The sequence below is a fragment of the Hyposmocoma kahamanoa genome, unplaced genomic scaffold, assembly GCF_003589595.1.
Source record: "Hyposmocoma kahamanoa isolate Upper Pololo Valley unplaced genomic scaffold, ASM358959v1 94, whole genome shotgun sequence".
Lineage (NCBI taxonomy): Eukaryota > Metazoa > Arthropoda > Insecta > Lepidoptera > Cosmopterigidae > Hyposmocoma > Hyposmocoma kahamanoa.
This window is the reverse complement of record NW_020654878.1, coordinates 12,348,514-12,361,670: the sequence shown is the minus strand read 5'-3', so window position 1 is coordinate 12,361,670 and position 13,157 is coordinate 12,348,514. Positions and strand designations below refer to the sequence as shown.

At 34.8% G+C, this 13,157-nt stretch overlaps 1 protein-coding gene across 1 annotated transcript in view; it reads right to left on the bottom strand.

Annotated features, from left to right (window-relative positions):
* Positions 1-1,465: 1,465 nt before the first annotated feature.
* LOC113238011 (tachykinin-like peptides receptor 86C) overlaps positions 1,466-13,157 on the bottom strand; it is a gene marked incomplete at its 3' end in the record, with an annotated part of 42,740 nt that continues 31,048 nt past the window's right edge. The window contains exon 4 of the mRNA XM_026474728.1: positions 1,466-1,600. Coding sequence (XP_026330513.1) covers positions 1,466-1,600 — 135 coding nt within the window. The remainder of the gene's footprint in view (positions 1,601-13,157) is intronic.

The window sequence follows — 13,157 nt, the reverse complement described above, 5'->3', positions numbered from 1 at the left end:
CGAGCACAACCTTTACACCAAAGGTTTTACTATACAGCTTTAGCGTACTTAGATGACAAAAATCTGTTGTAGTGATTCGTTTAGCTCTCGCATCTATGATGTTTGAAATAAATATTGTAAATTTGCATACCGTCTTGGCTTTATTGTCAATGGCACGGTTTGCTGGGAGACGTTGGCTCTAATCAGGCCGGATCGGAGCATTTTTTTCTAATTGTTCGATCTTTGTATTAATAATTATAACAAACTAGTGAAGTAATTTCACAAAATATAATTGAACATCATGGTAGTGAAATATTTTGCCATTCAATAAAAATTTTAATATTGTCAATATTAAATATACTTACAAATGTTTATTTACAAAGAGCAACCCCTAGAGTTTCTTACTCATTCTTCTCAGGGGAATTTGCCTTACGAATGAGCAGTAGAGTTTAATCAATATGACGATTTTAAGTGTAAATAATGCTTACCTGTGAAATAAAGATTATTTTGAATTTGAATTTGAATTCATTTACTTACATATTAAATAAAAATTATTAGTAGTTGAAGTTTTTAACAAAACATATTCACGTGCGTACGTTTCAATACATGCTTCATCTACGTACGTCGCGTCGTCCTTTCACTAGCTGCTATTTCTCTTTGTTAAATACTTTCTATTGATAGCGTATTGTTCTGTGCTTGGAGGATTAATGTGGTAAATACAATACTCTGCTAAAATAGTAATTTGTAGTGCCAAACATCCAATGAACATACGGTAAGCATCTTAGTTATATACTATAGTTTAACATAGTTTTGGAAATAAGTTTAATTTCCGAGGAAATAAGCGTATATAGGAAAAAAAATTGCATTGTACGATTATATGGACTTCCTTTTATTTAAGATGCTATATTATTTAGAAGAAAATAATCCTTATGGTTGACTACGATCAGTATAGTAAAATACTTTTCACATTTGGCGGGTTCGATTCCCGGTTGCGACAGGCAGAATTTTTGAATGCAGTTCGAATTGTTTTTAAAATCAAAATGTGGTCTTCTTTCAATATTTTTTTTTAATATATAGTACCAAGTGACGGGGTGAACAAGTCGTGCACCTAGTGGTAAGCGACAGGATTATCCATAACAGTTGCAGTGCCACTCAGAATTTTAAATCGCAAAGACCTTAGGGTCACTGCCACTGCGTCTGTCGCCTTGAGACATAAGATGACAAGTCTCCTGTGCCTGTAATTTCACCAGCACCCTTACCCATCCAAACCGTAACGCAGCCCTTACCCATCCAAACCGGAACGCAGTAATGCTCACATTACTGCTTGGCGGCAGAAATAGGTAAGGTAAGCTATCTACGGTATTTAAGGTTCTCTCCCTCCGCATGGCATAGCCTTGAGACGCCCTGTATAACGAAGACTATACTCGTAGACAATTTAGTACGTACATACATCAATTTACTAGTACGTACGCATTTAGGTACTTACTTTTTCTTATAAGTGTCGGAGTAGAGGAGACTGGGTAGCGCGAGCAATGCGCTGGCGCACCAAACTGTGAAAAGAGCAGCACGCGCCACGCGCCGACTCAGCCTGTGGTGCAGAGGCTTCACTATTGCCACGTACCTGTTTAACGAAAACAAGGTTTATCAATAGGAGATAAACTTAATGACAATACTTTATGATATATCTACATTTTAATGATATCAATAAATAAATAATGAATACTAACTTTTAATAACAATAACTTGTGGACTGATTAGGGTTTCTGATTTCGATACAATTTTTTTATCGAGTTTCGAGGATTCTCGTACCCGATTTCTCGAGTTATTCGAGAAAATTTTCAAAGCCTTCAAAATCTGCTTAATCACTATTACTCACTACATATAAATAGAAACACAATTTAAATTAAGTTTTTTTTTAAAGTGATTTGTAAGCCGACTTATCAGTAATTAAAAAAGGTAAATTGATTTCTTGACTTCTCAAGGGATATTTTTCTCATCTCAAAGTTGGCCCGATTTCTTGAAATTGATCGAATGGAGAAATCTCGAGCAGATACCCTAAGACTAATAATTCTAATGTTCATTTTTGTCACTAGTGTTCATATTAAAAAATAGTTTCAATATTCCACAACATTGCGAGAGTCTAAATCTAAAATGTCGAGCTTTTCGTAACTAAATAATAATATTACATTTAACTTTGTTACTTTCTCATAGCGTTGTATCGGCGTACTTGTAACGGCTAAAATGGTACGCAGTAAAAATCCTTTAAATTCTAAATGGCCTTTCAATAAAAGTTACTACTTTACGTTACCTTTTTAATATTATCGGTTTGACATTTTTCGTAAATTGCTTTCGAAATTAATTTTTGAGCGGGCTTTACACAGTACAGGAATCTATGCATGTAATTAAAAGTTATTATGGAAATTTGTTCTCTGTATAACTTACACTGCGTAAAATTTGTGTATATTTCGGTCCACATTATCATCAAAAGAAGAAAATAAATGTGACATTAAGCTGATATTGTCTTGCACGAAATTGTAATGAAGGTAATAGGTGTGCAAAGATTATTGTAATAATATTAGATAATTATATTAGATAGATATTATCTAATATTTTTAAAATAATTTTTTTTTAAAGCAACGTCTGATGACTTAGCTTGTAATACCTTTTATAAAAGTATGGTTAATTAAAAAACTGGTATCTTTTAATATTTTCACGAGAAGTTTCATTTCTTTTAACATTTCTTTTTGTATTTAAAATTTTACTTTATTGGAAAAATATGAAGCTATGAAGCAACAATAAAGACCTACGTTTTAACGTGACTTAAGTATTATATAGTACTTATATTTCGTAATAAAATGTTTAATGAAAATTTATTACACACAAAGTTTCATGAAAAATGAGAGACTTTAACTACATCAGTGATCTAACTTTCATTTAGACACAGCCTCGGTATCGATTAAACAAAGTAAACTGAGTAAACATCAAAGGGTCACTACAAAATACTACAAAAGACGTAATTGAGTAGACTATTAAGTACGAGCACGCGCCTGATGGTAAGCTACACGCCTGTCCATAACAGTTGCAGTGCCACTCAGAGCTTTAAGCTGCAAAGATCTGTGGGGCACTGCCACTGCGCCCGGTGCCCGCCACCCTGAGACATAAGTTGACAAGTCTCATGTGCCTGTAATTTCACCAGCACCCTTACCCTTCAAAACTGGATCACAGTAATGCTGACATTACTGCTTGGTGGCAGAAATAGGTAAGGTGGCAGTACTTCCCTGGACGAACTCTTTCAGAAGGAGCTCTACTGTTACTAACTTTTGCTGTTATCACCTCAGGGATGATAAATTGTTGTGATTATTTATTAAAATTTCCCAACAACAAGCACGACAGCAAAAGTTTTCATTTTATAAGTAAATTTTAGAACAAACTATCAAAGATAACAAAAAATCTTACTTTCTTTATTCTTAGATACCATTTTCGCAAAACTATGATCATGTTGTTTAACACGTTAATACATATCAGAATCCAAATCTTAGATTATGGAAACTTAAGGACGTGTTATATTGACACATATAAATCAGACGTTATATGTATATGATGCATTTCGTCATTGAAAATCTTTGAATTGAAATATTGTCTTTGTTTAACTCTTGCGTGCCGTCTTAAGCCAAAAGAGATAGCATTACATTGGTCTGTGTCAAACACGGGAATCGAAAATACGTAACGTCATCTTAAATGCCAGTCGTGTCCATTTCGCAGTACATGAGGTACATGATACGGTTGTCAAAGGGAAGTACATCAAACGTCAAAACAAATGTTTTTTCAAGTGTTTTATTGAATTATTCACATGTATTGTAATAAAATGGGCAAAAATATTGACAGTGAGAACAATTACGTATTAATAAAAATTCGTCGCTGCAGCATTACGGGATGTGGCATTTGAAAAACGGTACGTGTTATTTTTCTATCTACAAATCACACAAAAGCCCAAATATCTCGTGTAATTAGACATATTTAAGAAGTTTATTCATAAATCTTGCCAAATATTGCTTTGGTTTCTTCAGATTGCCTGTTTGTTTGTATATTTTGTTGATTGTTGTTAACGATTATTTTGAGATTGTATTGTTCTTGGAAGCGTACAATATCGATATTCTGTTATTACGAGGTTTTTATTATTATTATTTTTACTACTTCAAGTTTACCCACAAATCAAAAAAGAAAAAATAATATAAACAGCCTATTTGCCTTGCCGTGTCTTGCCATCATTCGGTGTCACTCGCCCAGCTGACCGAGTGTTTGACGTGGTTTGTCACAACTCGCAGTCATTCGTGACTACTTGTCTCACTACCCGCTCACGCGATATATGCAGCCGTGGACGCATGCCGCCACAGAGCGTTGCGTTATCCATGCGTCACTGGAAGCATACCACACCTAGAGGTGCCGGAGGTGGATTTTATACCGATTTATCGGATATCGAAGTTATAACAGGTAAAAGAACCAATATTAATTGCTATTTCCGTAACTACTCTAGCAAACCATAAAGTTTCTAATGCCTGGTTCTGTCATTTAAAAAAAATAAACAACTTCAAAAATTCGTCAAGATAATCGTGTGAGTGTTATTGTTTGGGCTGGTGATTTCGATGTTTATTTATTGAAAACATACCGTAAGTAGCGTTTTTTAAGTTTACCCTGAATATAAATGTTTATAAACTATACTTTAAGGAGTAATTCATGGTAAACGTTAGAACCACTCAAACGGAATATTATCATATTTATCCAAGTACAGCAAAAATTTCATTTGCAGTAATACACCGCAAATCCTGCATTTTTTAAGTGCAGGATTTGCGGTGTATTACTGCATTTTATTTGAGATGTATTTGTTGGTAGTACGGAGGGTATTTATTTAGTAATGCAGAATAATAATTTTTATTTATTAAAACTTGTATTTAAACTGAATGCTTTTCTAATTTGTGAAACCAGATAGCCGCCATTTTGCGGTAGGTTAATCCTATCCTTTAAGGGCCGTGTAGGTGGGGGTAGCGCATCGCGTGAGCGGGTAAGGAGAAGTGTCGATTTTTCTGCACAAATTTTGATTTGTGCAGAAATTTGTGGCGCTCGGCCAATAGGGTAGTCAATTGACATTGTATAATCAGACATTTTCATGCTATTTAATATATGCGAAACATGTTTATACTAGCACTGTCTCTTGTTACATCTCCAGTTATACCATGTTTTAAGCAAATAAACGTATGATTATTATTGATTATATTACTACTTTCATTTATTTCCAAAATTAAATGGAAGTATTAAAGATTCACTTAAATCAGTCACTGATATTAATTCTATACCAATGCATAAATACAAAAAAGCTTACACTATTTGGAATCTGCTTAAAAATTTATCTATGAAAAAATGAAACTTGAGGCTGGAAATGTATAGGATTTGTATTTCAAAGTTTTCTTTTATATACTCTCAAATTACAAATATTATTTTTTTTCTGTGCAAATTCACTTTTCGTAATATTTGAGTATTTGTAAACGCAAAACAATAAATTCAAAATTTCATGTGACATTCCCGGATATTCCCATATAACCTAAAATATTCCCAAATGGAATATTGATCTACTTTAATTAAATGTTTGCATGTCGATTATGACTTATATGGTACGACACTAAAGAAATCCGCCATTTGTTCGTTCAATTTTTATTTAGGTATGCACGTTCTTTCTGTAGTTAGGGCAGCTCCGTTCTTTTATTTTTTTTCCATCCTCTAAGATCCAAATTTATAATTTGGTATATTTGTAGCACCAATACACTACACACGAGAAGATATGTATTCTGACATGTTGGTTTAAGCAAGACATGGAGGAAATAAAATATTACCTACATACGAGACATGTGTACATTGTGGTACTCAAGGGAAATGCAAGTACGAAACGCCGCGTTACTTGTCTATTCTAGGCTTAGAGGATGGAAGAAATATTCTCGGTGATGGCTTAAAATATGTCAACGCATTTGGAAATTCAACTAAGTAGACTCTTCTTGCGTATCACTCTACAAAAATTCAAAAAACCAACAAGTTTAATTAATAGAGCAAGCTATCTCAACTTTTTTAAAACAACTCGGAGCGAGCAAATCCAAAAGTATAATTTACCATTTAATCTTTGTCGAATTTACAAGTCTAAATTAGTTAATGAAATGTTTTTCATACAAAATGAATAAAATTAACAAATTTTTTTCAATGCCGAATAGCCTTAGTTTCATGTAAGGATAATTTTATTGTATTACTTATAAGAAAAAAATTGGGAACGTACAAGTTGGTAAAATTTTATAAAAAGTATTTTGTTACTCCTGTAATTTAATCTGTCGATTATAATTTCATAAGCGATATCGTAAAGGCGCTCTTTTTACTTCAAATGAATCAAAATTCTTTTTTCTATGGTACTCGCCACGGAGCTGAAAGTTTTCATGAAAGTTCACATAGACACAGAACTACTCGTTTATTGAATATTATAATAGTACTGTACACACAACCTTAATGAGTTTAAAAAAGAGAACGTCGTATTTTTGCTAATTAAAATATCAAGTAGGATGCTACTCAAACGCTATACTGCCTCCTGATTGGTTAAATTGGCCTAAAAGTCTTGCAACCGGGCCATAAATCTTTATAAAAAAAATTGGTTAAATTAAATGCGATACTTAACCAGTTCTATTCTACCTCTTTTGTTTTTTGTTTTGTAGCGTTTGTGTGGCTTTCGTCTAAATTCCTTTTTTTCCCCATTTTCTAGGGTCTAAATATATGAAGAGGCTGTATGACGGAACATTGCCTACCCAATTAAATGGAATAAAATTTATTGAAAATTGCATTTGTTGTCATGGATTGACAAAATATACATTAAATATCGGTTCTGTTTCAATATTTTGTTTACTTATAGAAAAAGTATTGTATGCAATCATAAAATCTCGTATCGGTAATACTCGGCAAAGCAATACCCTCATTATGCAACGATTGCATATAATACTACTTTCATAGAAAACTCCTAAAAAAATATTCATTCATTTCTTTATGGACTACCCCACTTGAGTAAAAAATTGACTATGCCAAAATTGTTTTTATAAAAAAGACAGTTACCCTGTATCTCCTATGGTTTCGGATTTTCCCATACTGTCCCAGTAAAAAAAACACACTATAGACTTGATTGGTAATACACGACCAATTTTCACATATCCACAAGGAGATAAACTTTATAATGTTTAAATATTGAAGTTGTAACAAACCAAACACAATTCTCCAAACTTTTTAATAAACGGTTTTGGTTCAATACAATTTGTAAGAGGCAAACGTTGCGAAAAAATATTGACAAATATTAAAACTGAACTCGAATGGGCTTGTTTCTGCAAAATGCTTGTTATCGTCTTTTTTTGTCATTTTTTTTTTAACTTCTAGCTGCTTTTTCTTGTAATTAGACGATGATTCCACGGCGATGCCGCCGACGAATTTGACCGGCTTAAATCGGCGGGTATTTGTTTTGTCTTTAAGAAGTATCAGCTTCTTTGTTAATTATGTACTATATTTAAGTACACTATTTCCGTACAATATAAATGAATTACGTATTAACGTTTTATTACGTATTATTATTACCTATTAACTACGTCCTATTCATGCGATTATTTCTTTACAAACATTTTTTAACTGAATTACTTTTAGTAACAGTAAAACACAAACCTACAAAAACAACTTAAACGTTGAAAATGAATACAAACGTTGTTTTACACAATATTTTAGCTTCTTTTTGATGCAGAGTTTACGCCGGTCAAAAAAAAAACATCACCGCCGCCGCCTACGAATTTACGATCGGTGCACGTGTCAAGATGTGATTAAAAGCCACCTTTAAGAAACTAGGCGTGTCCTGAATGGAAACTAGACATCAATAATATTTTTCTACCTCTATACTTTAATCTCTCAATTATAAATTCATAAACCATATCACAAAGGCGGTCATAATAGTTCTGAACCAAATTTTATTGTCTATGGTACTCGCTACTGAACTGAAAACTGTACACGTTCTATTTTAATTTTTTTTTAAATAGTTCTATTTTATTGAGTTTCAAACATAGAATGTCGTATTTTTGCTAATTAAAAGAGTATCTATAATACTTCCTTCGTTGTTCCTGAACTTAAATAACGTCACTATATTTGGTGATATTCATTGACCTACCAATGATATTACTAAAATTCAAATTACTTTATGAAATAATATCTAAAAATGTTACGTAATAGGTACAAAGGCGTAATAGGTACATCAAAATACTATTATAATATTAGCGAATAAAGAATGTCTCATTTCAAGGTGTGCAATAACAAGTACCAACAATAAAGCGTAAGCAAAGCAAGCTAGGCATGTTCTGAATGGAAACTAGGCATGAATAATATTTATATATATATATATATAAAGTAAGATGAACATCTAGTACCTACACATTGCTTGGGATATTTCGTCTAATGATTAAATTAATCAATACAAAGGGTAAAGTTTTCAGTAAATTGTAATGCAATAACGAAGTCGCTTTTTGTGTGGAAAATAACTCGTAGTACATAAAATACTGTTACTAATAATCATAATACCATCCATAATCCACGGATTATTTATAATTAAATTAATCTATCAGGTACATATAAAGTTAATATGTACCTAATAGATTAATTTAATTATAAATAATCCGTGGAACCTAAATAACGAGACAAGGATTCAAAGATGAATAGCATACGACCGGTTACTAATACTAATAAACGGATGTAATAGTTAGTTGAATTAACAAGGGCATTAATTATACGTATAATACTTACAACTGTAACCTTTTTGATGGGTATAACGTAAATACAACATAGAAAAACAGGGATAACCCTGTATATTCGTTGTTGTAAAGTCCTTTTTTTTTATTAAGTGCGCATTTGACCTCCATCTCACCTGATGGAAAGTGACGATGAGGTCGACGATGTAGCATGCACACCTAAATAATGCCTATGCACTCTCGCCTTGAAAAGGTCCATGTTATAGCGTATGGGGACCAGATAGAATTCAGCTTGGATGGGACGCGTTTGGCAAGTTGGACAACACTCTTAAGTCTGCTAAAATTCCACAATGTGTGAAGACCCGTTTTGTCTTTTATTTGTACAATTTTAGCTGATTTAAGCGGTTTAAGCCGAGACATGACATGGACGCTTACACAGGAGGCCGTGTCTAGGATGAGAGTTGCACAGAGAGTAATGGAGCGTGAGATGCTCAGTATCAAGCTTACAGACCGTGTTCCCAATGTCCAGATTCGTAGTTGAACAAAGGTAACGAACGTGGGGAACCGTATCACGAAGCTAAAGTGAAGCTGCGCTGGGCACCTGATGCGGAGACAAGATGACAGATGGAGTAAGGAGATAACTGAGTGGCGTTCAAGAACTGGTGCAGGAACGTCGAGCGTCCAGCGGCGAAATGGGCGGATGACATCGCGGGAATGTGGGGGCGAACCTGAATGAGATTACCACGGGATCGTGGGGAGTGGCACAGAAACTTGGAGGCCTATACCCAACAGTGAAGTCAGGCTGTATATAATAGCGTTCGGGAAACAAGTCTGCAGGCAGAGAATTCCACTCCCTATCCGCTCGCTATATAAACGTGGAAGCGAAACGCTTCGTGTGAATCCTGAGAATATCACGTAGGGGTGGAAAACCAGACCACGTCTAGTCCCCTGATGATACAAAGAGAAATACTAACGATCTTTTAGGACTATAATTACTAACATCATACTCAACAACTTTTGTTCCATGGCTTTTAATAATTAATCACATTTTACTTTCATATAGAAAATAGATCGCTGTATACGGTGATAACTCATGCAATCGCAAGAGCGCGGGTGGCAGTCGTCGGGTAGGACGCTTGCACGTAACTTACTTTACCTTACTACCAGATAACGAAAGTTATTGTTTATGAGATTAGTGATATAGTCTTGCCTGGTCGTTAGGATTTCACAAATAAGTCTGTGTAAAAGCACCACTTTACTACTAATTTATTTAAATGAGCAAGAAATAACCTTTTCGTGTTTACACACATACCTGGGTAAATGGGAAGTGCTGCCACCTAACCTATTTTTGGGGCCTAGCAGTAATGTGAGCATTGCTGCGTTCCGATCTTGAAGGTCTTGAAGAAATTACACGCACATGGCACTCGTCTTATGTATCAAGGTGACTGACTCAGTGGCAGTGACTCTCAGATCTTTGCCATTTAAAGCTCTGAGTGGCACAGCAAATGTCATGACTAGGCGTGACGCTTACCACCAGGCGACTTGTTCATCCCGCCCCTTGATGTCATAAAAAAGGTCAAGGTTTTTATCGACATTAAGCTCAGTTGATATTACTATAGTCATCATATTATTCTAGTTTTGTGTGTTAAGGCGTGCAACATACTTTATAAATTGTTTTTGAAAGTATTTGAAAAAAAAATTTACAACGAAAAAAAAATAACAAGAACTTTTCCTTGACTCTACTCTAGTGCATTACCAGAACTTATTGTAAAAAACTTTTAAGAACTTTAAGAACTTTTTACGACCTTATTGTAAAAAAAAACAACGTTTTGATTTCTTTATATTGGCTTTTTTAAAACATAATCTTACAATTTTTATTACGATTAGTCTTCAAGAAAATATTCACTATAATATAATACTATTTCGATGCCTTAATTTCTCAAACACGTATCTTATAAAGAGTGTTTATTCAGGAGACAGCAAGACTTTCTATTTATATTAAATTTCTTATTGAAGGTGTTAATTTGGATGCATTACTTTAAGAATAGGTAAAAGCCAGTGTATGAACATGAAGGCAATGTGATATGAAAGTAGCCTGCAAAATGTGTATATACAATACATTTTTGCATTTACAGTTGCTTTGTGCTTTAAGACACGAGTTTGAGAAGTAAGGCGACAATTTGAAGTTTTATCACTGGGTTTTTTATAATTTATATCTTACGAAAATTGGAAAATAAAATTTTTTAAGAGTTCGGTTTCTAAATCAGCTACAGATAATTTGAAGTGGTACCTATTAATTAAATAACGAACTCATTCAACAAGTTGGGGTTCACCGATGGGATAAAAGTGGCCTGTCAGTCGCCACAGATCTTTTTTTTTATGATACCACGTTACAGGACGAACAAGTCGTATAGCTGGTGTTAAGCGCCATGCTGCTATCTATAGCAGTTAACTCAATTTCTTCAGAAACAATAACGTAATAATAACGCGGTTGCCATGAACACACACACAGACAACCACAAATTACACCCAAACTCACGGAGAAATAAATGTAGGTCATAGTAATATTTCTCCCGACACGGGAAATGAACCCGGACCTCTTGCGTGGCAGTCCAGCATGGTAAATGTTCGGCCACAGACGCAGTTGCAGTGCCACTCAGAGCTTTACATCGCAAAGATCTGAGGGACACCCTGAGACATAAAGTGACAATTCTTTTGTGCCTGTAATTTCATCAACACCCTTATCACACTTTCATTTCACTATCTCACATTACTACTTGGCGGCAGAAATAGATGAGATGGCAGGCAGTACTTCCCTGGAGAGTCGCAAAAGGAGGCTGCGGAGCGGGTGCGCGAGGACGCGGAGGACGCGCACCCTCTTCGGTGCAGACGTACGGGGAGAAGGCAGTTCGCTGCTCGCCTGATCCCCTAGTGAGGCCAGCGGGCTCTGGACAGGGACTCCGGAGCCTGCATTGCACGGCCTCACTCGTCTGGGGGGCGGGTCGGAGGACAACTGACCTGCTCCTCCGCTGGCGCGGGAGCCCTGGCGCAAGCTAGGGCGGCCGGGTGGCGTCGTGGTGAATGTGCACCGACTCCACGGCGCAGAAGGATAACAATTCGAAAGTTATATAATGTACAGTCATTCACTATAAATAAGATCACAATCACGTTAAAATTTTGTCTAAGGACTTCAAATTTGAGTTCATTTTTTTCATTACACGAAATTACTTAATGAGGATTGAAATGAATATTCCTGGAGTTTGCGTCCGGTCGTTGAGAAAGTTTAATTGGTTGTTTGAGGCCTTTCCTTGAAATTAGGTTTTTAGAATAGAATAGAATAGAATAGAAGTCGTTTATTACTACGACACAACAAAAATATACACAGTAATAAAATGAAGACAAAAAAAAAGATGAAGCTACATTAAAACAAAAAATTAAAATAAAAATAACTAGAAAAAAAAAGGAATAAAAATAACATCATACACATCAACAAAGCAAACATGAAATATTTAACACAATTAGACTAAGTGTCATGTGCGCGGCTGTGGCGTAAGTAACAGGATCCCACTCAGCTATTGTCACCACTGAGGAAAGGCTGTGACGCTGATTTTCAGTGGGCCCTAAAACCGAGGGAGTACTGGACGTGTGTGTCGCGAATATACGAGTAAACTTAAATAAATTACATAAATATTTCTATAATGTGGTGTGTTGTGTTCAGTTATATGTATAGAATACTTAAATAATGATTTTGATACATATATAAAGTGATAAGTGTATGTAGTGTAGTGTCCAACATTTACAACAAACAAAATAGATCTTATTTAGTTTAAAATTAAACCGATTGTGAGATTTGTGTCACGTGTACTACGCAAGAAGAGAGGGTAGGCGCGCGGGAGGGGTCCCCGGCTTACGAGCACGGGATACTGATTTCACGAGCCAGCAAAAGTGCAGCACACTCCATTGTAAACACTAAACAGGTTTTGTCCTGCGTCGTAGGTAATTAGCTCGCATAATAGCGTGCAGTCTCCTATACCATAAGAGATACGTACTAATCTGTATAACTTATAAACTTTACAGGTTATCATGAATAATCTTATTGCATAATGAATTGTATATTGAATAAAAGTTTAAAAAAAATTAAATGATAATTGATTAATAAAAGATTAACAATGAAAAATAGTAATAATTAATAACATTTTTCAGGGAAAATAAACAATCAAATATATTATTTATATCGCTTGCCCTATCCCGCATAACAATGATGACGATGTCCGCCGCGCACCCATGCCATAAGTCGAATAACAGTGCGGTAAGTGCCCATGTAAACTTATACGGTTTTTTTTTTTAATGTCTAAAAGATATTGTTTATATTTGCTTTTAAAC